The sequence below is a fragment of the Pleurodeles waltl genome, chromosome 9 (assembly GCF_031143425.1).
Source record: "Pleurodeles waltl isolate 20211129_DDA chromosome 9, aPleWal1.hap1.20221129, whole genome shotgun sequence".
NCBI classification, from domain to species: Eukaryota; Metazoa; Chordata; class Amphibia; order Caudata; family Salamandridae; genus Pleurodeles; species Pleurodeles waltl.
Genome location: NC_090448.1, coordinates 934,527,135 through 934,555,130, shown reverse-complemented (window position 1 = coordinate 934,555,130; position 27,996 = coordinate 934,527,135). Strand labels below are relative to the sequence as shown.

The 27,996-nt window shown below is 48.9% G+C and overlaps 1 protein-coding gene across 3 annotated transcripts in view; it reads right to left on the bottom strand.

The window, feature by feature from the left end:
* The window catches only part of CCNK (cyclin K), a 357,987-nt gene that overhangs the window by 288,211 nt on the left and 41,780 nt on the right, over nt 1–27,996 (bottom strand). For all 3 annotated transcript variants that reach the window (XM_069208291.1, XM_069208290.1, XM_069208289.1), the window contains one exon: nt 8,771–8,876. In XM_069208291.1, coding sequence (XP_069064392.1) covers nt 8,771–8,876 — 106 coding nt within the window. The remainder of the gene's footprint in view (nt 1–8,770; nt 8,877–27,996) is intronic.

Here is a 27,996-nt window from a genome sequence, read left to right as displayed (position 1 = left end):
AGCCTCTCACTGCCTATGCAGTATAGGTAAGACACCCCTCTAGCAGGCCTCACAGCCCTAAGGCAGGGTGCACTATACCATAGGTGAGGGTACCAGTGCATGAGCATGGTACCCCTACAGTGTCTAAACAAAACCTTAGACATTGTAAGTGCAGGGTAGCCATAAGAGTATATGGTCTGGGAGTCTGTCAAACACGAACTCCACAGCACCATAATGGCTACACTGAAAACTGGGAAGTTTGGTATCAAACTTCTCAGCACAATAAATGCACACTGATGCCAGTGTACATTTTATTGCAAAATACACCCCAGAGGGCACCTTAGAGGTGCCCCCTGAAACTTAACCGACTGTCTGTGTAGGCTGACTAGTTCCAGCAGCCTGCCACACTAGAGACATGTTGCTGGCCCCATGGGGAGAGTGCCTTTGTCACTCTGAGGCCAGTAACAAAGCCTGCACTGGGTGGAGATGCTAACACCTCCCCCAGGCAGGAGCTGTAACACCTGGCGGCGAGCCTCAAAGGCTCACCCCTTTGTCACAGCCCAGCAGGGCACTCCAGCTTAGTGGAGTTGCCCGCCCCCTCCGGCCACGGCCCCCACTTTTGGCGGCAAGGCTGGAGGGAACAGAGAAAGCAACAAGGAGGAGTCACTGGCCAATCAGGACAGCCCCTAAGGTGTCCTGAGCTGAAGTGACTCTGACTTTTAGAAATCCTCCATCTTGCAGATGGAGGATTCCCCCAATAGGGTTAGGATTGTGACCCCCTCCCCTTGGGAGGAGGCACAAAGAGGGTGTACCCACCCTCAGGGCTAGTAGCCATTGGCTACTAACCCCCCAGACCTAAACACGCCCTTAAATTTAGTATTTAAGGGCTACCCTGAACCCTAGAAAACTAGATTCCTGCAAACTACAAGAAGAAGGACTGCCTAGCTGAAAACCCCTGCAGAGGAAGACCAGAAGACGACAACTGCCTTGGCTCCAGAAACTCACCGGCCTGTCTCCTGCCTTCCAAAGATCCTGCTCCAGCGACGCCATCCAAAGGGACCAGTGACCTCGACCTCCTCTGAGGACTGCCCCTGCTTCGAAAAGACAAGAAACTCCCGAGGACAGCGGACCTGCTCCAAGAAAGGCTGCAACTTTGTTTCCAGCAGCCCTGAAAGAACCCTGCAAGCTCCCCGCAAGAAGCGTGAGACTTGCAACACTGCACCCGGCGACCCCGACTCGGCTGGTGGAGATCCAACACCTCAGGAGGGACCCCAGGACTACTCTGATACTGTGAGTACCAAAACCTGTCCCCCCTGAGCCCCCACAGCGCCGCCTGCAGAGGGAATCCCGAGGCTTCCCCTGACCGCGACTCTTTGAATCCAAAGTCCCGACGCCTGGGAGAGACCCTGCACCCGCAGCCCCCAGGACCTGAAGGACCGGACTTTCACTGGAGAAGTGACCCCCAGGAGTCCCTCTCCCTTGCCCAAGTGGAGGTTTCCCCGTGGAATCCCCCCCTTGCCTGCCTGTCGCGCTGAAGAGATCCCGAGATCTCTCATAGACTAACATTGCGAACCCGACGCTTGTTTCTACACTGCACCCGGCCGCCCCCGTGCTGCTGAGGGTGAAATTTCTGTGTGGGCTTGTGTCCCCCCCGGTGCCCTACAAAACCCCCCTGGTCTGCCCTCCGAAGACGCGGGTACTTACCTGCAAGCAGACCGGAACCGGGGCACCCCCTTCTCTCCATTCTAGCCTATGTGTTTTGGGCACCACTTTGAACTCTGCACCTGACCGGCCCTGAGCTGCTGGTGTGGTGACTTTGGGGTTGCTCTGAACCCCCAACGGTGGGCTACCTTGGACCAAGAACTGAACCTTGTAAGTGTCTTACTTACCTGGTAAAACTAACAAAAACTTACCTCCCCTAGGAACTGTGAAAATTGCACTAAGTGTCCACTTTTAAAACAGCTATTTGTCAATAACTTGAAAAGTATACATGCAATTTTTATGATTTAAAGTTCCTAAAGTACTTACCTGCAATACCTTTCGAATGAGATATTACATGTAGAATTTGAACCTGTGGTTCTTAAAATAAACTAAGAAAAGATATTTTTCTATAACAAAACCTATTGGCTGGATTTGTCTCTGAGTGTGTGTACCTCATTTATTGTCTATGTGTATGTACAACAAATGCTTAACACTACTCCTTGGATAAGCCTACTGCTCGACCACACTACCACAAAATAGAGCATTAGTATTATCTATTTTTACCACTATTTTACCTCTAAGGGGAACCCTTGGACTCTGTGCATGCTATTCCTTACTTTGAAATAGCACATACAGAGCCAACTTCCTACAGGTAGTAATAGTTAAGGCCAACTTTTCCCTTAGACCAAGCTTTTTGTTTTATGAATAACTTTGGTGCTGTTTGACAAATCTTGTCAAAAGTAGTGTACAAGTTACTTTAGCTGCTGTCTGGAAATTGTTGTGGTGATTCGTCAAGCAGGGGCAAGAAAAAGGGTGGAGGGTCTGTAAGAAGCTGGTCTGGTGTGTGGTGGACACCTATGGTGCTTGCAACTTATACAAGGTCCAGGCAACCCCTATTAGTTAGTGAGACAGTGGCTAGGAAGCCAGGGCTCTCTAGTGGTTGCTGTGGTGAGCAGCAACCACTTATCTAAGAGGAGTGTAAAAATAAAGGTACACGCATGCGCATTAGCAAGAAATAGAAAATAGCTAGGGCCCTATAGGAGGGCCAAAACAAACTAAAATAGTGGAATGCAAAGTGAGGCCCCTACCCAAGGATGTGGAATAGTTAGGACGGAGCTGGGAGACCTTAGGACCCCTGAAGGTAAGTACCTAGATGACTCCCCAGCGACCAGAAGAGCAGAGGTAGGTTATCTGGAGAAGGAAGATTGAAAGAACAGGACCAGTCCAGGAGAACACAATGGTAGATTCTGGATAAAGAGGACCTGCAAAAGAAGGGGCCAGAGTCCACTCCACGCAGGAGTGTCCAAGGTGGGGCAGGAGCCACTACCCACCCTTCTGTGGATGAAGGTCCGGGTCAAAGATGGAAGATTAAGATCAGCGGTGGAGACCAGGAGCTGCAGAGAGGTCCTTGGAGTTGTGCAAAAGATGTCTCACACTGGTCGTCAGGTCACAGTCGGGTCAGTGGTCAGGAGGACCACCAACAATCCTTGCTGGGCAGAAGAGGATTTGCAAAGGAAAAGAGGACCAGAAAGTTCCAGGGGACTCAACCCTTGGAGGGGAGTCCAGCCTGGCCTTCAGCAGTCAGGAGAGCTAGCAGATGTAACCCCCACAGGCAACCTACAAGCAGCTGGCACAGCAAGTTGCAGTGAGGCCCAGTCAGTACACCTGGATAGGAGTCCCACGTCGCAGGAGCAGCAGAGGAGACTGTCCTTGCAAGGATGTAGTGCTGGAGGCCGGGGCTACATGGAGCCTGACGATCTCTTTGCGCAGGAGTTAACAAGCCTTGGTTGCTGCAAGAGTCACAGTGCACAGGGGTTCTGTCCTTCAAGGAAAGGCAAGGGCTCACTGTCTCCCAAGCCGATCAGAAGGCGGAGAGAATTAAGAGGACCACTCAGAACCACCACCTGTGTCGGAGGAACCAAGCAGTTCCAGTGGAAAGCAGATTACCAGTAGCGGTCAGCACATAGGCTTGAGTATGCAGGGGAGTGACTCCTTCACTCCAAGGGAGATTCCTTCTTGCTTCTTTGGTGCAGCTGAAGTTTGGCAGACACCAGATGATGCACAGCCATGGAAATGTTGTAGCTGCTGGAAGGAGCCGGAGAAACAATGTTGCAAGGAAGTTCGTCTCAGGAGTTGCAGCTAGTCTGGTTCCTGTGAAATCCAGCAGCGGTTCCAGGTGCCAGGACCAGAAGAGGTCGATGCAGAGTAGTCCTGGTGGAGTCTTGCATGCCGATTCTGGGGACCTACCCGCAAGGGAGTCAGTAAATAGCCATAACAAGGGGCTTGGTCACTCTGCAGGGTGACCCCCTATCAGAAGGGGTCAGTCAACTGTCCTGACCAACCAGATGTTCCCAGGGGCCTCTGCACACCTTGTTTCCAAGATAGCATAATCAAGAGGGTGTTGCATCCTGTACATCCTGTAGGAAGTTGGCTCTGTATGCACTATTTCAAAGTAAGGAATAGTATGCACAAAGTTCAAGGGTTCCCCTTAGAGGTAAGATAGTGGCAAAAAGAGATAATACTAATGCTCTATTTTGTGGTAGTGTGGTCGAGCAGTAGGCTTATCAAAGGAGTAGTGTTAAGCATTTGTTGTACACACACAAGCAATAAATGAGGAACACACACAGAGACAATTCCAGGCCAAAAGGTTTTTGTTATAGAAAAATATCTTTTCTTAGTTTATTTTAAGAACCACAGGTTCAAATTTTACATGTAATATCTCATTTGAAAGGTATTGCAGGTAAGTACTTTAGGAACTTTGAATAATCACAATAGCATATATACTTTTTACATAAAACACATATAGCTATTTTAAAAGTGGACACAGTGCAATTTTCAACAGTTCCTGGGGGAGGTAAGTTATTGTTAGTTCTTGCAGGTAAGTAAACCACCTACGGGGTTCAAATTGGGGTCCAAGGTAGCCCACCGTTGGGGGTTCAGAGCAACCCCAAAGTCACCACACCAGCAGCTCAGGGCCGGTCAGGTGCAGAGTTCAAAGTGGTGCCCAAAACACATAGGCTTCAATGGAGAAGGGGGTGCCCCGGTTCCAGTCTGCCAGCAGGTAAGTACCCGCGTCTTCGGAGGGCAGACCAGGGGGGTTTTGTAGGGCACAGGGGGGGGGGGGGGGGGGGACACAAGTCCACAAAAAAGTACACCCTCAGCAGCGCAGGGGCGGCCGGCTGCAGTGTTCAAACAAGCGTCGGGTTTGTAATAGAAATCAATGGGAGACCAAGGGGTCTCTACAGCGTTGCACCACCTGGGCAAGGGAGAGGGCCTCCTGGGGGTCACTCCTGCACTGGAGTTCCGATCCTTCAGGTCCTGGGGGATGCGTGTGCAGGGTCTTTTCCAGGCGTCGGGATTTCAGAGTCAGGCAGTCGCGGTCAGGGGGAGCCTCGGGATTCCCTCTGCAGGCGTCGCTGTGGGGACTCAGGGGGGACAACTTTGGTTACTCACAGTCTCGGAGTCGCCGTGGGGTCCTCCCTGTAGCGTTGTTTCTCCACCAGTCGAGTTGGGGTCGCCAGGTGCAGTGTTGCAAGTCTCACGCTTCTGGCGGGAAATGCTGTTGTCTTTAAGTTGCTTCTTTGGAAACAAAGTTGCCGTCTTGGATGAACAGGGCCGCTGTTCTCTGGAGTTTCTTGGTCCTTTTAGAGCAGGGCAGTCCTCTGAGGATTTAGAGGTCGCTGGTCCTGGAGAAAGCGTCGCTGGAGCAGTTTTCTTCCGAAGGGGGGAGACAGACCGGTAGAGCTGGGGCCAAAGCAGTTGGTGTCTCCATCTTCTCTGCAGGGTTTTTCAGCTTAGCAGTCCTCTTCTTCTTAGGTTGCAGGAATCTGAGTTCCTAGGTTCAGGGGAGCCCCTAAATACAGAATTTAGTGGTGTGTTTAGGTCAGGGAGGGCAGTAGCCAATGGCTACTAGCCCTGAGGGTGGCTACACCCTCTTTGTGCCTCCTCCCAAGGGGAGGGGGTCACATTCCTATCCCTATTGGGGGGATCCTCCATCTGCAAGATGGAGGATTCCTAAAAGTCAGAGTCACTTCAGCTCAGGTTGCCTTAGGGGCTGTCCTGACTGGCCAGTGACTCCTCCTTGTTTTTCTCATTATCTCCTCCGGCCTTGCCGCCAAAAGTGGGGCCGTGGCCGGAGGGGGCGGGCAACTCCACTAGCTGGAATGCCCTGTGGTGCTGGAACAAAGGGGGTGAGAATTTGAGGCTCACCGCCAGGTGTTACAGCTCCTGCAAGGGGGAGGTGATAAGCATCTCCACCCAGTGCAGGCTTTGTTACTGGCCTCAGAGTGACAAAGGCACTCTCCCCATGGGGCCAGCAACATGTCTCGAGTGTGGCAGGCTGCTAGAACCAGTCAGCCTACACAGGTAGTTGGTTAAAGTTTCAGGGGGCACCTCTAAGGTGCCCTCTGGGGTGTATTTTACAATAAAATGTACACTGGCATCAGTGTGCATTTATTGTGCTGAGAAGTTTGATATCAAACTTCCCAGTTTTCAGTGTAGCCATTATGGTGCTGTGGAGTTCGTGTATGACAGACTCCCAGACCATATACTCTTATGGCTACCCTGCACTTACAATGTCTAAGGTTTGGCTTAAACACTGTAGGAGCACAGTGCTCATGCACTGGTGCCCTCACCTATGGTATAGTGCACCCTGCCTTAGGGCTGTAAGGCCTGCTAGAGGGGTGACTTATCTATACTGCATAGGCAGTGTGAGGTTGGCATGGCACCCTGAGGGGAGTGCCATGTCGACTTACTCGTTTTGTCCTCACCAGCACACACAAGCTGGCAAGCAGTGTGTCTGTGCTGAGTGAGGGGTCCCCAGGGTGGCATAAGATATGCTGCAGCCCTTATAGACCTTCCCTGGCATCAGGGCCCTTGGTACCAGGGGTACCAGTTACAAGGGACTTACCTGGATGCCAGGGTGTGCCAATTGTGAAAACAAAAGTACAGGTTAGGGAAAGAACACTGGTGCTGGGGCCTGGTTAGCAGGCCTCAGCACACTTTCAAATCAAAACATAGCATCAGCAAGGCAAAAAGTCAGGGGGTAACCATGCCAAGGAGGCATTTCCTTACACATCCCCTGTACTACTGGGAATCCTTTGTTCTGCCTTTCTCTGCTTGAGCTGGTCAAGCAGCAATAGGGAAGAAACCGGTCTTAAGGGCTGCAGCAGCGTGGGCTGCCAGCAAACCCTGAAAGACTGGTGGGAGCAATACGGGGCGGGGACGGTAGAGGGGTCCTTTCAGGAGACCCCAGAGTGAATGGAATCATGCCACCAGTACTGGCATTAGTATCGGGTCCGATTCCAACATGTTTGATACCTAACATGCATAGGTTCAGAGTTACCATTATGTAGCTGGACACGGGTAGTGAGCGACCTGTGGGCAGCACATGGGTAAAATGGCTTCCCGGCACTTACGAAGTCCAGTGCATTGGAACTGGAGTTCAAAGGGGCACCTCTGCTCATGCAGGGATGACCTCCCACACAGGAACCTGCACCCTTATCTGTTGGGCAGAAAGGGGCTATCATAGGGGTGACCCTACAGTGATCTAGTATAGTGACCAGCATGCACCTTTTCACGCAGGCTGCAATTGCAGGCTTTCAGACAGTTTGCGTGGGCTCCCATGGGTGGCATGATACATGCTGCAGCCCAAGGGTACCAATGCTCTGGGTATCCAAGTACCATATACTTGGGAGTTACAGAGGTACAACAGTATGCCAATTGTGGAGTGTAAAGGGTACCAAAAGCAACCAAATTTAGAGGAGAGAGCACAATCCCTGATGTCCTGGTTAGCTGGATCCTAGTGAAAACAGCCCAAGCACATTGATAAACAAGGCGAAATAAGGGGATAACCATGCAAAAAAACTGACTTTCCTACAGGGTCCCAAAATGGGTTTTCCTCCGTTCTATGTCTAAGGGGATGTTCCAATCTTTAGGCACACGGCTATAGCCCAAACCGCTGAACGGAATTACACCAAATATGGCAGCAAGGTAGATCTTGGTTCGCAGATTTTTTTTTTTGTGTGGTGTAAATCGGTTCGATAGTTTTAGATGTATTAAAGGGGGGGAAAAAAAACTACAGCTATCTAAAAACGCGTAACTTCCATGGGTCCAAGCAAAAAATCAAGGCCCTGATTGACTGGCTATAACCTCAGAGGAAAGTTGTGGCCACCATTTTGTTTCTTGGGTGGGTCCCCTGTGAAGAAAGCAAATAAAACCACAGGTTATATGCAAGTTATTTTTCACTCATTCGTGCAGACCAAGAAACAAAAGGGCAGCTGTAAAATTCCTGTCAGGTTGCCACCAACCAATCAGGGCATTGCTTCTCCTTCGGGATCTGCTGATCTCTTGCGAGTTGGTCAGCAAAGGATCTGCGTCCTTTGATGTCTATATTTTTTAATCCTTTAATTACTCTGAAATTGCATGGGGGAAAACACGTTTCAGGACCCCCTTTTTTTCCTGACGAATCATCCTGAAACTTAAGACAGCAGCTAAAGTGAGCTAAAAGGCACCAAAGTTATAGGCAAAACAAAAAATGTGTTTCCTATGGAAACTAGGTCCTAACTATAGATACCTACGATCATGCTTGTGTCAGTGGTTAATCAATGGTGATTCCCCATGAAAGAAAAATCAGCTTCATGCCGAAGAGAGACAAAAGCCCTGCCTTGGCCATACTGAATTACCTTCCCATTTTCAGACGTTGGCTACTGACTGTAAATCGAGGCTTCAGAATATAGAGATTCGCGTTTCAACATTTTACATTTGAATCAGACACAAAGATATGGAAAGGAGCAGCCCCTTCAAACACAGGTTTTTTTTAACAATTCACTGTATGTACTTAACTGCCAAAAGAGGCCACATAAATAAACTGAAAAGTAATATTTTGGATTAGCAAATGTTAGGATGTTGAGTTGAGCTCGTCTCACGTGTTACCTTTGCAGTAGAAGAAGAATATCCTACTTGCCCCATAAATGTAACTAGGACTGTACATAAGCCCATCATTTAAACATGTTAGTAGTAAGGATAACAATAAACCATGTCTTCCATTCTGTAAAACACAAACTTAACATGATTAGAAAATCTGCTTTACCTTTAAGCTGTTTTGCATACTTCAGCAAAAACTGGTATGGATGTTCAACTTGTAAATCAAACTTTATTGTCTGTAATAATATTCTCTCCAGGACCATAACTTCTTCCTGCATAGCAAAAGAAATCAATGTTTACTTTTCACAGACAAACTCTTATAATCTGTGTCCAAAAGGAAACTTACAGAAACCACATTATAAAAATAATGTAATGTACCCTAGTATTAAACAGGAAGCAGTATACAATGTTTTAATCTTATCCTTATGGCAAAAAAACTGTATATGTTAATAAAAACTCCTATAATGGATTCCCTCCTGAAGCTGTGGACTCAAGCTCTATACAGTGCCACAACCACGTTCTCAAACAAAATGGTCACTTGCAGCTGCTGTAAAAGTTACAAAACAACTAAAACTTGTTCAAAGTGACAGTCACGCAAAATTGAAGCTCCTCCGAAAACACTTTTTTTAAATTAGAAATTACATTGAAGATATCAGCAAATGTAAAAAACTATTCCTCCAGAGGGAACGGTCTCCAAATACAGAATTCTAGGTCAGGATCAGATTATTCATTCCTCTTTTTTTTTTTTTTTTTTAGCTCAGCAGCACCATCCAACAACTATAAACAAAGGAATAAAGACTACATTTTCAAAGAGTGTTTGGAAAAAAAAAGAAAAAAGAAATCATAATCCAATCCACCAATGGCCATACACCAACAACTAAATTGACATCTTAAGGAAAAGCACTTCCTTTTTCTTCAAAGCTGGTAATGAAAATGTCACTTACCCAGTGTACATCTGTTCGTGGCATTAGTCGCTGCAGATTCACATGTTTGGCACAGTCCGCTGCCTGGTGTTGGGCTCGGAGTATTACAAGTTGTTTTTCTTCGAAGAAGTCTTTTTTGGTCACGGGACCGAAGGACTCCTCCCTCTTCGGCTCCATTGCGCATGGGCGTCGACTCCATCTTAGATTGTTTTCCCGCGGGGGGGGGGGGAGGATGGAGTTGTTTGCTATAAATAGTGCCCATGCAATGGAGTGAATATGTATGTACGTTAAGAGTTTATAATAATTATTTACAAATGTACAGATGTTTAAGATTTATGATCTACTTCTAAACGGCTACAGGCTTCCCGGGGAGGTGGGAGGGTACATGTGAATCTGCAGCGACTAATGCCACGAACAGATGTACACTGGGTAAGTGACATTTTCAGTTCGATGGCATATGTTGCTGCAGATACACATGTTTGGCATAGACTATAAAGCAGTTACCTCCCCTAAAAGCGGTGGTTTAGCCTGTAGGAGTTGAAGTAGTTTGGAATAATGTTCTTAGTACAGCTTGGCCCACTGTAGCTTGTTGTGCATTTAGTACGTCTACACAGTAGTGTTTAGTAAACGTATGAGGCGTAGACCAGGTTGCAGCCTTACATATTTCGCTCATAGGAATGTTTCCTAGAAAGGCCATTGTAGCACCTTTCTTTCTGGTTGAGTGTGCCTTTGGTGTAATAGGCAATTCTCTTTTGGCTTTAAGATAGCATGTTTGAATACATCTGACTATCCATCTAGCAATGCCTTGTTTAGAGATTGGATTTCCTATGTGTGGTTTTTGAAAAGCTATGAACAGTTGTTTTGTTTTCCCGATTAGCTTTGTTCTGTCAATGTAGTACATTAGTGCTCTTTTGATGTCTAATGTATGTAGTGCCCTTTCAGCCACGGAATTTGGTTGTGGGAAGAACACTGGCAATTCTACTGTTTGATTTAAATGGAATGGTGAGATTACTTTTGGCAGAAATTTTGGATTTGTTCTTAGAACTATTTTATTGTTGTGTATTTGAATAAATGGTTCTTGTATGGTAAATGCCTGTATTTCACTTACTCTTCTGAGGGATGTGATTGCAATGAGAAATGCGACTTTCCAGGTTAGATATTGCATTTCACAGGAATGCATGGGTTCGAAAGGTGGACCCATGAGTCTTGTTAAGACGATGTTAAGATTCCATGAAGGAACTGGTGGTGTTCTTGGTGGTATAATTCTTTTTAGCCCTTCCATGAATGCTTTAATAACTGGTATTCTAAATAGAGACGATGAATGAGTAGTTTGTAGGTAAGCAGATATTGCTGCGAGGTGTATTTTTATAGATGAAAAAGCGAGATTTGCTTTTTGCAAATGTAGTAAGTATCCTACTATGTCTTTCGTAGAGGCATGTAATGGTTGTATTTGATTGGCATGGCAGTAGTAAACAAATCTTTTCCACTTAGATGCATAGCAGTGTCTAGTGGAAGATTTTCTAGCTTGTTTTATGACCTCCATGCATTCTTGTGTGAGGTCTAAGTGTCCGAATTCTAGGATTTCAGGAGCCAAATTGCCAGATTCAATGATGCTGGGTTTGGATGCCTGATCTGTTGTTTGTGTTGTGTTAACAGATCTGGTCTGTTGGGTAGTTTGACATGCGGTACTAGTGAAAGGTCTAGTAGAGTTGTATACCAAGGTTGTCTTGCCCATGTGGGTGCTATCAGTATGAGTTTGAGTTGGTTTTGACTCAACTTGTTTACTAGATATGGAAGGAGAGGGAGAGGGGGAAAAGCGTATGCAAATATCCCTGACCAACTCATCCATAGAGCATTGCCTTGTGATTCGCGGTGTGGGTACCTGGATGCGAAGTTTTGGCATTTTGAGTTTTCTTTTGTTGCGAACAAATCTATCTGGGGTGTTCCCCAAATTTGAAAGTACTTGTTCAGAACTTGGGGGTGAATTTCCCATTCGTGGACTTGTTGGTGGTCTCGCGAAAGGTTGTCTGCTAGTTGGTTTTGTATTCCTGGAATAAATTGTGCTATTAGGCGAATGTTGTTGTGAATCGCCCACTGTCAAATTTTTTGTGTTAGGAGGCACAATTGTGTTGAGTGTGTTCCTCCTTGTTTGTTTAAATAATACATTGTTGTCATGTTGTCTGTTTTGACAAGAATGTATTTGTGTGTTATTATGGGTTGAAAGGCTTTTAACGCTAGAAATACTGCTAACAGTTCTAGGTAATTGATATGAAATTTTGTTTGGTGTATATCCCATTGTCCTTGAATGCTGTGGTGATTGAGGTGTGCTCCCCACCCTGTCATGGAAGCATCTGTTGTTATAACGTATTGAGGCACTGGGTCCTGAAATGTCCGCCCTTTGTTTAAATTTTTGCTGTTCCACCATAGAAGCGAGAGGTATGTTTGGCGGTCTACCAACACCAGATCTTGAAGTTGACCCTGTGCCTGTGACCATTGTGATGCTAGGCACTGTTGTAAGGGTCGCATGTGTAGTCTTGCGTTTGGGACAATGGCTATGCATGATGACATCATGCCTAGAAGTTTTAGCACAAATTTTGCTTGTATCTTTTGGTTTGGAAACATAGCACTTATTACCTTGTGGAATGCCTGCACTCTTTGTGGACTTGGAGTGGCAATTCCCTTTGATGTGTTGATGGTTGCTCCTAGATATTGTTGTGTCTGACACGGTTCTAGGTGTGATTTTGTATAGTTGATGGAAAACCCCAGTTTGTGAAGGGTTTGTATGACACATGTGGTGTCGTTTGCGCATTTTTTTACTGTGTTGGTCTTGATTAGCCAATCGTCTAGGTAAGGGAACACATGTATCTGTTGTCTCCTGATGTGTGCTGCTACTACTGCTAGACATTTTGTGAACAATCTTGGTGCAGTTGTTATTCCGAATGGCAACACTTTGAATTGGTAATGTATTCCTTTGAATACGAACCGTAGGTACTTTCTGTGAAAACGGTGTATTGGTATATGAAAGTACGCATCCTTTAGGTCTAATGTGGTCATGTAATCTTGCTGTTTGAGCAGTGGAATGATGTCTTGTAGTGTGACCATGTGAAAATGGTCCGATATGATGTAGGTATTTAGTGTCCTGAGATCTAATATTGGTCTTAATGTTTTGTCTTTTTTTGGAATTAGAAAGTACAGGGAGTAAACTCCTGTGTTTTTTTGTTGTACTGGTACTAACTCTATTGCATCCTTTTGCAGTAGTGCTTGAACTTCTAGTCCTAAAAGTTCTAAATGTTGTGGTGACATTTTGCGTGTTTTGGGAGGGATGTTTGGTGGGAATTTGTGGAATTCTATGCAATAGCCATGTTGGATTATTGCTAATACCCAATTGTCTGTTGTAATCTGTTGCCAAGATTGGTAGAATTGGCTTAGTCTTCCCCCCACTGGTGTTGAGTGAAGGGGTTGCGTGACTTGAAAGTCACTGTTTAGGTGGAGGTGTTTTTGGAGTCTGGAATCTTCCCCTACTCCTTGGGAATTGACCCCCTCTATATCCCCTGAAACCTCCCCTTTGGAAGGAACCCTGATATGGTGTGGTTCTTGTTTGTTGGCTGGTGGTGTCTGTGGGTTGGCCACGAAACCCCCCTCTAAATGGAGTTTTTCTAAAAGAGCCTCTGCTCTGCGGGGAGTAGAGTGCGCCCATGGCCTTGGCCGTGTCTGTGTCCTTTTTAAGTTTTTCAATGGCTGTGTCCACTTCAGGGCCAAAAAGTTGTTTTTCGTTGAAGGGCATATTAAGGACAGCCTGCTGGATTTCAGGTTTGAAGCCTGAAGTGCGGAGCCAAGCGTGTCTCCTTATGGTGACAGCAGTGTTGACTGTTCTCGCTGCAGTATCGGCTGCGCCCAGTGAAGAGCGGATTTGATTGTTTGAGATCGTTTGTCCCTCTTCAACTATTTGCTGCGCCCTTTTTTGGTATTCTTGGGGAAGATGGTCTACGAGAAGTTGCATCTCATCCCAGTGTGCGCGGTCATATCTGGCCAGCAGCGCTTGAGAATTTGCGATGCGCCACTGGTTGGCTGCCTGTGATGCTACTCTTTTTCCTGCCGCATCAAATTTTCTGCTTTCTTTGTCCGGAGGTGGGGCGTCGCCAGATGTATGGGAATTTGCTCTTTTGCGAGCTGCCCCTACTACTACGGAGTCAGGTGGTAACTGCGAAGTAATAAACACTGGATCTGTGGGTGGTGGTTTGTATTTTTTATCCACCCTTGGGGTGATGGGTCTTGATTTTACGGGCTCTTCAAAAATTTGTTTTGCGTGCCGTAACATCCCTGGTAGCTTTGGGAGACATTGATATTGGCTATGTGTAGCCGAGAGGGTGTTAAATAAAAAATCATCCTCTATAGGATCGGAATGCAGTTGGACATTGTGGAATTCTGCAGCTCTAGCCACCAGTTGGGAGTATGAGGTACTGTCCTCTGGCGGTGACGGCTTTGTGGGGTATGAATCTGGATCATTGTCCGGCACTGGGGTGTCGTATAGGTCTCAAGCGTCTTGATCCTGATTATCTTGACTTATGGTAGTTTGCGCTGGTGAGTGCATTTGTGGCGGTGTTTGTGCCGGCGATGCCTGTTGTAGTGGAGAGGGCGGAGGCGTGACTTTTTTAACCACTTTTGGCTTGTGGTTGTGCGTCATCCTTGAGGAGACTGATCCTTCTTTTCCTCATTATTGGGGGAAGGGTTGATATCTTCCCTGTGTCTTGCTGGATGTACAGTCTCTTTTGTGTGTAGTCTGATTCTACACTTTGGAGCTCTTGTCCAAATCTGTGCATCTGGCCACTTATTCCTTGTTCCTCTGAGTAGGATGAAGGTGTGGTATTTTTCGGCGCAGAGAGAGAATCTTTTTTCGGTTTCGGCACCGACAGAATTTTTGTTCCTTTCGGCATGGATTCTCGGTGCCGATGTTTTTCGGTGCCGGTATCTTGTTTTTGACTCTCGGAGCCGCTATCTCGGCTCCGAGGTTGCTCCATGGCGGTCCCTCGACCGGAGTCGGGTGTCTTCGCTATGGGCGTGTCCTTTTTCGGCGCCTTCGACGGGTCGCCTGTTTTATGGGTCGAGCCATGGCCTGTTGGCAGTGGCGTCCCCTGGGCTTTCGTTTTGTCGATGGTTTTACTTTTCGACGTCTTACTCACAGTTTGTTGCTGTTGTTCGACGTCGGAGTCTCCGGATTCTGAGTCCGGAACCGAGAATGTTTCCTCTTCGTCGTCGAAACGTTGTTTTGTCGGCGTGGACGCCATTTGTAGACGCCTGGCTCTTCGGTCCCGGAGTGTTTTTCTGGACCGGAAGGCTCGACAGGCCTCACAGGTATCCTCCTTGTGCTCGGGGGACAAGCACAAGTTACAGACCAAGTGCTGATCTGTATAAGGATACTTACTGTGACATTTTGGGCAGAAACGGAACGGGGTCCGTTCCATCGGCTTCGATGTCGCACGCGGTCGGGCCGACCAGGCCCCGATGGGGGAATCGAAGCTACCCCAAAGTCTTCCGATGATCGGTGTCGATGTACCTAACTATCCCGATACCGAACGGAACAATACCGACGCTTTCTTCCGAGATTCTGACTAACTTTCCGAACCGAAACACGGAGCGAAAAGGAATACGTCCGAACCAGACAGCGGAAAAAAACAATCTAAGATGGAGTCGACGCCCATGCGCAATGGAGCCGAAGAGGGAGGAGTCCTTCGGTCCCGTGACCAAAAAAGACTTCTTCGAAGAAAAACAACTTGTAATACTCCGAGCCCAACACCAGGCAGCGGACTGTGCCAAACATGTGTATCTGCAGCAACATATGCCATCGAACACAGATTTTCCTTGATTGTCAATTCGTACTGTGTAAGGAAATGCCTCCTTGGCATGGTTACCCCCTGACTTTTTGCCTTTGCTGATGCTATGTTTTGAATTGAAAGTGTGCTGAGGCCTGCTAACCAGGCCCCAGCACCAGAGTTCTTTCCCTAACCTGTACTTTTGTTTTACACAATTGGCACACCCTGGCATCCAGGTACGTCCCTTGTAACTGGTACCCCTGGTACCAAGGGCCCTGATGCCAGGGAAGGTCTCCAAGGGCTGCAGCATAGCTTATGCCACCCTGGGGACCCCTCACTCAGCACAGACACTGCTAGCCAGCTTGTGTGTGCTGGTGAGAACAAAACAAGTAAGTCGACATGGCACTCCCCTCAGGGTGCCATGCCAACCTCACACTGCCTATGCAGTATAGATAAGTCACCCCTCTAGCAGGCCTTACAGCCCTAAGGCAGGGTGCACTATACCATAGGTGAGGGCACCAGTGCATGAGCACTGCGCCCCTACAGTGTCTAAGCCAAACCTTAGACATTGTAAGTGCAGGGTAGCCATAAGAGTATATGGTCTGGGAGTCTGTCAAACACGAACTCCACAGCACCATAATGGCTACACTGAAAACTGGGAAGTTTGGTATCAAACTTCTCAGCACAATAAATGCACACTGATGCCAGTGTACATTTTATTGTAAACTACACCCCAGAGGGCACCTTAGAGGTGCCCCCTGAAACCTTAACCAACTACCTGTGTAGGCTGACTGGTTCTAGCAGCCTGCCACACTAGAGACATGTTGCTGGCCCCATGGGGAGAGTGCCTTTGTCACTCTGAGGCCAGTAACAAAGCCTGCACTGGGTGGAGATGCTAACACCTCCCCCAGGCAGGAGCTGTAACACCTGGCGGTGAGCCTCAAAGGCTCACCCCCTTTGTTCCAGCACCGCAGGGCACTCCAGCTAGTGGAGTTGCCCGCCCCCTCCGACCACGGCCCCACTTTAGGCGGCAAGGCCGGAGGAAATAATGATAATAACAAGGAGGAGTCACTGGCCAGTCAGGACAGCCCCTAAGGTGTCCTGAGCTGAAGTGACTAACTTTTAGAAATCCTCCATCTTGCAGATGGAGGATTCCCCCAATAGGGATAGGATTGTGACCCCCTCCCCTTGGGAGGAGGCACAAAGAGGGTGTACCCACCCTCAGGGCTAGTAGCCATTGGCTACTAACCACCCAGACCTAAACACGCCCTTAAATTTAGTATTTAAGGGCTTCCCTGAACCTAAAGAATTAGATTCCTGCAACTTAAAGAAGAAGAGGACTGCTGAGCTGAAAAACCCTGCAGAGAAGAAGACACCAACTGCTTTGGCCCCAGCCCTACCGGCCTGTCTCCCTCCTTCAGAAGAAAACTGCTCCAGCGACGCTTTCCCTGGGACCAGCAACCTCTGAATCCTCAGAGGACTGCCCTGCTTCCAAAAGACCAAGAAACTCCCGAGAACAGCGGCCCTGTTCAACAAAGACTGCAACTTTGTATCCAGAGGAGCAGATTTAAAGACCCCTGCAATCCCCGCAAGAAGCGTGAGACTTGCAACACTGCACCCGGCGACCCCGACTCGACTGGTGAAGAAACAACGCTACATGGAGGACCCCCAGGCGACTCAAAGACTGAGTAACCAAAGTTGTCCCCCCTGAGCCCCCACAGCGACGCCTGCAGAGGGAATCCCCAGGCTCCCCCTGACCAAGACTGCCTGACTAAAATCCCGAAGGCTGGAAAAGACCCTGCACCCGCAGCCCCCAGCACATGAAGGATCAGAACTCCAGTGCAGGAGTGACCCCCCAGGAGGCCCTCTCCCTTGCCCAGGTGGTGGCTACCCCGAGGAGCCCCCCCCCTTGCCTGCACCGCTGAAGAGACCCCTTGGTCTCCCATTGATTTACATTGGAAACCCAACGCTTGTTTGCACACTGCACCCGGCCGCCCCGCGCTGCTGAGGGTGTACTTTTTGTGTGGACTTGTGTCCCCCCCCCCCCCCCCCCGGTGCCCTACAAAACCCCCCTGGTCTGCCCTCCGAAGACACGGGTACTTACCTGCTGGCAGACTGGAACCGGGGCACCCCCTTCTCTCCATTGAAGCCTATGCGTTTTGGGCACCACTTTGAACTCTGCACCTGACCGGCCCTGAGCTGCTGGTGTGGTGACTTTGGGGTTGCTCTGAACCCCCAACGGTGGGCTACCTTGGACCCCAATTTGAACCCGTAGGTGGTTTACTTACCTGCAAGAACTAACATTACTTTACCTCCCCCAGGAACTGTGAAAATTGCAGTGTGTCCACTTTTAAAACAGCTAAATGTGTTTTATGTAAAAAGTATATATGCTACTGTAATTATTCAACGTTCCTAAAGTACTTACCTGCAATACCTTTCAAATGAGATATTACATGTAGAATTTGAACCTGTGGTTCTTAAAATAAACTAAGAAAATATATTTTTCTATAACAAAAACCTATTGGCCTGGAATTGTTTCTGAGTGTGTGTTCCTCATTTATTGCCTGGGTGTATGTACAACAAATGCTTAACACTACTCCTTTGATAAGCCTACTGCTCGACCACACTACCACAAAATAGAGCATTAGTATTATCTCTTTTTGCCACTATCTTACCTCTAAGGGGAACCCTTGGACTCTGTGCATACTATTCCTTACTTTGAAATAGCGCATACAGAGCCAACTTCCTACATACTGTATAGATATTGGTCTTTCAAGGATATTGCTGTCCGATTTAAATTTTGGTAACGGTCATTGCCTTGTACCCACCAGTGCAATAGTTTTTCATGTCTCCCTGCACCTCTCTTCTATGCACAAGAGTGATGTTGTATAGGCTGCAGCTCGCAGGCCACAGCAGAGATCTACCCCTGTATCCTCAGGCAGAGCTCTGTGTGGCAGGAGGTGTGTTTTACTACCTCGGGGTGCTGCTTAGCATTTTCTCTGAAGCCCACCGGGGACAGCAGCGCTGCTGATGCGATACCAGAAAATCACATGAGGGCGTGTGTGGGGAGGACGCACGTCTTGCTGGTACGCACTTACGCATTCTGAGCAGTGAGAGCAGGTCTGCACTTCCTCCCTTATGCAGATTCTTACTGAGTAAGTGCTCATTAACTCCAGTTGTCGACTCTCTGAGACAGTGGAGTTCCCATGATTAATCTTCATTATGGCCCATTTTTACCTTGAGGCAGATCTTTACCAAATAAGCATGGCCAATCCCATACAAGATACGCCTACAGGCCTAACTCGCCCTGTGTATAACATGGAGAATTCCCAAGAGCAAATACTGACGATGGAGGAAGACCAAGTATACTTGCCCCTTAATGAAGGGCTAGTGGAAATCTTGGACGCCTCTTTCCAAAGGGCCGTATCTTCCGTGCTAGAGCCTATTAAATCAACAACACTGTTGCTGGGGGCTAAGACTAGTGTGAATACCTACAGTAAGGAGGAGAGGGTACCTTTCCCCACTGGGCACCCAAAAAGTCTCTGGCCCTTGTCCAGTTGTAAACAAATCATTCCGAGAAGCCTCCACCATCTGACCCATTCAAAGAGTGTACTTAGCCTTCTTGAATAGACTGGTGGAGACCCAAGATAGTCCCGGAGGTGAGAATACTGGGACTAACCCAAGCGATAACTCTTTCCTCCCTACAGGAGATGATTCCAGGGAAGACTCAGCCAATGCGGATCCTGAGGATGAACCAGAATCAAGCAGACCATGGAAGCCAGAAGGCGGCCCCAAGCATCCCAGGTATGAATCTCCAGGTAACTGTCACCACAGGGAGGGTGGGGAAGGGAGGTGTCAATTGCACTGCCTCCCCACCCCTGGGCGTGTTCAACCCTGACAATATCTATCAGCTGCATTCGTTGGACTGTACCCCAGAGGGAAAGTTAGTTCAATATGTGGACAGTCACATTAGCAAACCTCTATATAAAGAGGTTTGGGCAAGACTTGTGGGGAGAATAGGCCCTCTTTGGTGGAGAAGGTAGCCCTTACCCAAAGATGGCCACATTCATAGCAAAATTCATTAAGGACCCGAAGAAAGGCCTTGACTGCTCTTAGAAGTTCTGTCAGGAGAAAGGTCTGGATGTCATGGGATCCCTTACTAAAATACTTGATACAGAGGAGGAAGCATAGGTAACTGGTATTCTCATTGACCCCTCCCCCCATCTTCTCAGGGTGGGCCCAACGTGCTTGGTGCTTACTTGGGAATGCCATTTGCGCCCTTTCCTCAGAGCGCAAGAGGTCACATTTGATCAAAATAGATTCCAAGTTGGGGAAGCTAGCCACCTCGGAAGAAGGCCAGGTGGCAAATGGGAGTCTGTTCTGAACCTTTTATTAAAGAACTCTCAAAATTCATTAAGTTCTCTTCCCTGGACAAAGAGCAGCAATCTGTGCTTAAGGTCTTTGGTCAGAAGATTTTGGGAGGGGCCAGGGGAGGCAGGAGATTCATCCGGCTGGTCCTACAACACAGCTCCCCACAAACTACACACCAAGAGATCTATTCAGTGGCAGGACTAGGGGGATTTTTCCACTTCCGCAGTACAAGGTGCGGTAGAGACGACAAGGGTGCCTTCAGAGGACCATCTAATGCCCCAGAAGTAGCCAACGGTAAGCGCCAGAAACTGGATTTCTAGTTGGTAGAGGTATGCACCGTGTCCAAGTAGAGACCACAATCCTAGTCAGGGTAAGTCAGATACACAACCTGAATTAACCTGTGCTCACCGCTCTGGTAGCTTGGCACAGAGCAGTGTGGCTTAGATTAAAAGGCAATGTGTTAAGTATTTGTGTTAGACACACACACACACACACACACACACACACACAATGAAAACCACAAAAGACTCCACACATGTTTATGAAAAATAATGGTTATTCGTCTATGTAAATCAAGACCAAGATGACAAAAACAATCACTACATTATGCAGTATTGATTAAGTTAATAACCTCAGAAGCAGTGTTGTATGAATCAATCGTGCTCTGAATACGGTAATGTCTGTTAACAGGTGCAGTGTGTGCCAGTTGGCTCTGCATCGGCCCTCTGCGATTTCAAAGGAGGCCAGGGTGTCACAACCGGTTGGGGTATTTTGTGGGCCACTACGGACCCGGTTAATGCCAGTTGTTGGAGTGGACAAAGGGGAGACGCTGCCACGCACATACAGCAGCAACTCCACTTAGAGACAAAAAGGTGAGAAAAGCACTCTTTTTGGGGGTTAAGCAGGTTCCACAAGATGGCTCCTGTAGGAAGTTGGCTCTGTATGTGCTATTTCAAAGTAAGGAATAGCATGCACAGAGTCCAAGGGTTCCCCTTAGAGGTAAGATAGTGGCAAAAAGAGATAATACTAATGCTCTATTTTGTGGTAGTGTGGTCGAGCAGTAGGCTTATCAAAGGAGTAGTGTTAAGCATTTGTTGTACATATACACTGGCAATAAATGAGGAACACGCACTCAGAGACAAATCCAGCCAATAGGTTTTGTTATAGAAACAAATATATTTTCTTAGTTTATTTTAAGAACCACAGGTTCAAATTCTACATGTAATATCTCATTTGAAAGGTATTGCAGGTAAGTACTTTAGGAACTTTGAATAATCACAGTAGCATATATACTTTTTACATAAAACACAATAAGCTGTTTTAAAAGTGGACACAGTGCAATTTTCACGGTTCCCGGGGGACGTAAAGTATTGTTATTTTTAGCAGGTAAGTAAATCACTAACAGGTCTCAGTTTTGGGTCCAAGGTAGCCCACAGTTGGGGGTTCAGAGCAACCCCAAAGTCACTGTAGGAAGTTGGCTCTGTATGTGCTATTTCAAAGTAAGGAATAGCATGCACAGAGTCCAAGGGTTCCCCTTAGAGGTAAAATAGTGGTAAAAATAGATAATACTAATGCTCTATTTTGTGGTAGTGTGGTCGAGCAGTAGGCTTATCCAAGGAGTAGTGTTAAGCATTTGTTGTACATACACATAGACAATAAATGAGGTACACACACTCAGAGACAAATCCAGCCAATAGGTTTTTATATAGAAAAATATCTTTTCTTAGTTTATTTTAAGAACCACAGGTTCAAATTCTACATGTAATAGCTCCTTCGAAAGGTATTGCAGGTAAGTACTTTAGGAACTTCAAATCATAAAAATTGCATGTATACTTTTCAAGTTATTGACAAATAGCTGTTTTAAAAGTGGACACTTAGTGCAATTTTTACAGTTCCTAGGGGAGGTAAGTATTTGTTAGGTTAACCAGGTAAGTAAGACACTTACAGGGCTTAGTTCTTGGTCCAAGGTAGCCCACCGTTGGGGGTTCAGAGCAACCCCAAAGTCACCACACCAGCAGCTCAGGGCCGGTCAGGTGCAGAGTTCAAAGTGGTGCCCAAAACGCATAGGCTAGAATGGATAGAAGGGGGTGCCCCGGTTCCGGTCTGCTGGCAGGTAAGTACCCGCGTCTTCGGAGGGCAGACCAGGGGGGTTTTGTAGGGCACCGGGGGGGACACAAGTCCACACAGAAATTTCACCCTCAGCGGCGCGGGGGTGGCCGGGTGCAGTGTAGAAACAAGCGTCGGGTTCGCAATGTTAGTCTATGAGAGATCTCGGGATCTCTTCAGCGCTGCAGGCAGGCAAGGGGGGGATTCCTCGGGGAAACCTCCACTTGGGCAAGGGAGAGGGACTCCTGGGGGTCACTTCTCCAGTGAAAGTCCGGTCCTTCAGGTCCTGGGGGCTGCGGGTGCAGGGTCTCTCCCAGGCGTCGGGACTTTAGGTTCAAAGAGTCGCGGTCAGGGGAAGCCTCGAGATTCCCTCTGCAGGCGGCGCTGTGGGGGCTCAGGGGGGACAGGTTTTGGTACTCACAGTATCAGAGTAGTCCTGGGGTCCCTCCTGAGGTGTCGGATCTCCACCAGCCGAGTCGGGGTCGCCGGGTGCAGTGTTGCAAGTCTCACGCTTCTTGCGGGGAGCTTGCAGGGTTCTTTGAAGCTGCTGGAAACAAAGTTGCAGCTTTTCTTGGAGCAGGTCCGCTGTCCTCGGGAGTTTCTTGTCTTTTCGAAGCAGGGGCAGTCCTCAGAGGATGTCGAGGTCGCTGGTCCCTTCGGAAGGCGTCGCTGGAGCAGGATCTTTGGAAGGCAGGAGACAGGCCGGTGAGTTTCTGGAGCCAAGGCAGTTGTCGTCTTCTGGTCTTCCGCTGCAGGGGTTTTCAGCTGGGCAGTCCTTCTTCTTGTTGCAGGAATCTAATTTTCTAGGGTTCAGGGTAGCCCTTAAATACTAAATTTAAGGGCGTGTTTAGGTCTGGGGGGTTAGTAGCCAATGGCTACTAGCCCTGAGGGTGGGTACACCCTCTTTGTGCCTCCTCCCAAGGGGAGGGGGTCACAATCCTAACCCTATTGGGGGAATCCTCCATCTGCAAGATGGAGGATTTCTAAAAGTTAGAGTCACTTCAGCTCAGGACACCTTAGGGGCTGTCCTGACTGGCCAGTGACTCCTCCTTGTTGCTTTCTTTGTTCCCTCCAGCCTTGCCGCCAAAAGTGGGGGCCGTGGCCGGAGGGGGCGGGCAACTCCACTAAGCTGGAGTGCCCTGCTGGGCTGTGACAAAGGGGTGAGCCTTTGAGGCTCACCGCCAGGTGTCACAGCTCCTGCCTGGGGGAGGTGTTAGCATCTCCACCCAGTGCAGGCTTTGTTACTGGCCTCAGAGTGACAAAGGCACTCTCCCCATGGGGCCAGCAACATGTCTCTAGTGTGGCAGGCTGCTGGAACCAGTCAGCCTACACAGATAGTTGGTTAAGTTTCAGGGGGCACCTCTAAGGTGCCCTCTGTGGTGTATTTTACAATAAAATGTACACTGGCATCAGTGTGCATTTATTGTGCTGAGAAGTTTGATACCAAACTTCCCAGTTTTCAGTGTAGCCATTATGGTGCTGTGGAGTTCGTGTAAAACAGACTCCCAGACCATATACTCTTATGGCTACCCTGCACTTACAATGTCTAAGGTTTTGTTTAGACACTGTAGGGGCACAGTGCTCATGCACTGGTACCCTCACCTATGTATAGTGCACCCTGCCTTAGGGCTGTAAGGCCTGCTAGAGGGGTGTCTTACCTATACTGCATAGGCAGTGAGAGGCTGGCATGGCACCCTGAGGGGAGTGCCATGTCGACTTACTCATTTTGTTCTCACTAGCACACACAGGCTTGTAAGCAGTGTGTCTGTGCTGAGTGAGGGGTCTCTAGGGTGGCATAAGACATGCTGCAGCCCTTAGAGACCTTTCTTGGCATCAGGGCCCTTGGTACTAGAAGTACCAGTTACAAGGGACTTATCTGAATGCCAGGGTGTGCCAATTGTGGATACAATGGTACATTTTAGGTGAAGGAACACTGGTGCTGGGGCCTGGTTAGCAGGGTCCCAGCACACTTCTCAGTCAAGTCAGCATCAGTATCAGGCAAAAAGTGGGGGGTAACTGCAACAGGGAGCCATTTCTTTACAGTCACCACACCAGCAGCTCAGGGCCGGTCAGGTGCAGAGGTCAAAGAGGTGCCCAAAACACATAGGCTTCAATGGAGAGAAGGGGGTGCCCCGGTTCCAGTCTGCCAGCAGGTAAGTACCCGCGTCTTCGGAGGGCAGACCAGGGGGGTTTTGTAGGGCACCGGGGGGGGACACAAGTCCACACAGAAAGTACACCCTCAGCAGCGCGGGGGCGGCCGGGTGCAGTGTGCAAACAAGCGTCGGGTTCTCTGTAGATTTCAATGGGAGACCAAGGGGTCTCTTCAGCGGTGCAGGCAGGCAAGGGGGGGGGGGGCTCCTCGGGGTAGCCACCACCTGGGCAAGTTAGAGGGCCTCCTGGGGGTCACTCCTGCACAGAAGTTCCGTTCCTTCAGGTGCTGGGTGGTGCAGGGTCTTTTCCAGCCGTCGGGACTTTAGGTTCAGGCAGTCGCGGTCAGGGGGAGCCTCGGGATTCCCTCTGCAGGCGTCGCTGTGGGGGCTCAGGGGGGACAACTTTGGTTACTCATGGTCTCGGAGTCGCCGGAGGGTCCTCCCTGAGGTGTTGGTTCTCCACCAGTCGAGTCGGGGTCGCCGGGTGCAGTGTTGCAAGTCTCACGCTTCTTGCGGGGATTTGCAGGGGTCTTTAAATCTGCTCCTCTGTAACAAAGTTGCAGTTCTTTTGGAGCAGTGCCGCTGTCCTCGGGAGTTTCTTGTCTTTCTTGAAGCAGGGCAGTCCTCTGAGGATTCAGAGGTCACTGGTCCTGGGGAAAGCGTCGCTGGAGCAGGTTTTTTTTGGAAGGCAGGAGACAGGCCGGTAAGACTGGGGCCAAAGCAGTTGGTGTCTTCTGTTCTTCTTCTGCAGGGGGTTTTCAGCTCAGCAGTCCTTTTCTTCTTGTAGTTTCAGGAATCTAAATTCTTAGGTTCAGGGGAGCCCTTAAATACAAAATTTAAGGGCGTTTTTAGGTCTGGGGGGTTAGTAGCCAATGGCTACTAGCCCTGAGGGTGGGTACACCCTCTTTGTGCCTCCTCCCAAGGGGAGGGGGTCACATCCCTATCCCTATCCCTATTGGGGGAATCCTCCATCTGCAAGATGGAGGATTTCTAAAAGTCAGAGTCACCTCAGCTCAGGACACCTTAGGGGCTGTCCTGACTGGCCAGTGACGACTCCTTGTTTTTCTCATTATCTCTCCTGGACCTGCCGCCAAAAGTGGGGGCTGTGTCCAGGGGGCGGGCATCTCCACTAGCTGGAGTGCCCTGGGGCATTGTAACACGAAGCTTGAGCCTTTGAAGCTCACTGCTAGGTGTTACAGTTCCTGCAGGGGGGAGGTGTGAAGCATCTCCACCCAGAGCAGGCTTTGTTTCTGTCCTCAGAGAGCACAAAGGCTCTCACCGCATGGGGTCAGAAACTCGTCTCTCAGCAGCAGGCTGGCACAGACCAGTCAGTCCTGCACTGAACAATTGGGTAAAATACAGGGGGTATCTCTAAGGTGCCCTCTGTGTGCATTTTTTAATAAATCCAACACTGGCATCAGTGTGGGTTTATTATTCTGAGAAGTTTGATACTAAACTTCCCAGTATTCAGTGTAGCCATTATGGAGCTGTGGAGTTCGTTTTTGACAGACTCCCAGGCCATATACTCTTATGGCTACCCTGCACTTACAATGTCTAAGGTTTTGCTTAGACACTGTAGGGGCATAGTGCTCATGCACCTATGCCCTCACCTGTGGTATAGTGCACCCTGCCTTAGGGCTGTGAGGCCTGCTAGAGGGGTGACTTACCTATGCCACAGGCAGTGTGAGGTTGGCATGGCACCCTGAGGGGAGTGCCATGTCGACTTAGTCATTTTCTCACCACCAGCACACACAAGCTGGCAAGCAGTGTGTCTGTGCTGAGTGAGGGGTCCCTAGGGTGGCATAAGACATGCTGCAGCCCTTAGAGACCTTCCCTGGCATCAGGGCCCTTGGTACCAGGGGTACCAGTTACAAGGGACTTACCTGGGTGCCAGGGTTGTGCCAATTGTGGAGACAATGGTACATTTTAGGTGAAAGAACACTGGTGCTGGGGCCTGGTTAGCAGGGTCCCAGCACACTTCTCAGTCAAGTCAGCATCAGTTTTAGGCAAAAAGTGGGGGGTAACTGCAACAGGGAGCTATTTCTTTACAGCTCCCCCTGGTGGAATGGGGGAGGCAATGGGGAAGCCTTCGCACATGTCGCAGCTGCCTCCCAGCAGCCAACGTCGCTTCGGCAGGACCACGAGGAGAGCTCTGCGCTTACCCAGAGAAGTCCTGAGGTGAAGTTCAACACTGGGCTCCTCCTTGACAGCCAACACCACTTCAGCAGAGCACCGCAAGCTTGGGTGGAGTCAGTGTTCTCACTCGTGGGGGGCTGGGGATCCTTGTACAGCAAACACTACCTTGGCAGAGCAGAACAGGGCTACAATTAGGCACCATGTTCATTGTGGTATTCCTTTAGCGAAATTATTCAGCAGAGCGGCATAGGGGTTAGGATGAGCACCACTCAATGTCTTTGATGTCCCCGAAACCTCGAGGAAAACGAGGCAAGCCACTGGAGTCGCTCTGGAGGATAGTTTTTGTTTCCTGCAGCTGGGCAGAGGTCAGCAGGGCAGTTCTGTCAGGCAGAGTAGCAGCACCATGGAACAGTCCAGTCCAGCAAGATGGCAGTCCTTCTGCACAGCAGGCTTTACTCCAGCTTGGATTCTTTTAAGTCCAGAGGGTACTGACTTTTTGGGAGGTCAGAGACCCAGTAGTTATACTAGAAAGTGCTTTTGATGAGGAGGATGACTTCAAAAGGTTTCTCTGAAGTGCACAGGACCCCCTTATAGCCCAGCCCTGGCTCCAGACTATCAGTGGCGGGTAATCAGCCACTTTGTGTAGGCTGTGGCTGTAAGGAAATGCCTCCTTGGCATGGTTGCCCCCTGACTTTTTGCCTTTGCTGATGCTATGTTTACAATTGAAAGTGTGCTGAGGCCTGCTAACCAGGCCCCAGCACCAGTGTTCTTTCCCTAACCTGTACTTTTGTATCCACAATTGGCAGACCCTGGCATCCAGATAAGTCCCTTGTAACTGGTACTTCTAGTACCAAGGGCCCTGATGCCAAGGAAGGTCTCTAAGGGCTGCAGCATGTCTTATGCCACCCTGGAGACCTCTCACTCAGCACAGACACACTGCTTGCCAGCTTGTGTGTGCTAGTGAGGACAAAACGAGTAAGTCGACATGGCACTCCCCTCAGGGTGCCATGCCAGCCTCTCACTGCCTATGCAGTACAGGTAAGACACCCCTCTAGCAGGCCTTACAGCCCTAAGGCAGGGTGCACTATACCATAGGTGAGGGTACCAGTGCATGAGCATGGTACCCCTACAGTGTCTAAAGAAAACCTTAGACATTGTAAGTGCAGGGTAGCCATAAGAGTATATGGTCTGGGAGTCTGTCAAACACGAACTCCACAGCACCATAATGGCTACACTGAAAACTGGGAAGTTTGGTATCAAACTTCTCAGCACAATAAATGCACACTGATGCCAGTGTAAATTTTATTGTAAAATACACCACAGAGGGCACCTTAGAGGTGCCCCCTGAAACTTAACCGACTGTCTGTGTAGGCTGACTAGTTCCAGCAGCCTGCCACACCAGAGACATGTTGCTGGCCCCATGGGGAGAGTGCCTTTGTCACTCTGAGGCCAGTAACAAAGCCTGCACTGGGTGGAGATGCTAACACCTCCCCCAGGCAGGAGCTGTGACACCTGGCGGTGAGCCTCAAAGGCTCACCCCTTTGTCACAGCCCAGCAGGGCACTCCAGCTTAGTGGAGTTGCCCGCCCCCTCCGGCCACGGCCCCCACTTTTGGCGGCAAGGCTGGAGGGAACAAAGAAAGCAACAAGGAGTCACCACTGACCAGTCAGGACAGCCCCTAAGGTGTCCTGAGCTGAAGTGACTCTAACTTTTAGAAATCCTCCATCTTGCAGATGGAGGATTCCCCCAATAGGGTTAGGATTGTGACCCCCTCCCCTTGGGAGGAGGCACAAAGAGGGTGTACCCACCCTCAGGGCTAGTAGCCATTGGCTACTAACCCCCCCAGACCTAAACACGCCCTTAAATTTAGTATTTAAGGGCTACCCTGAACCCTAGA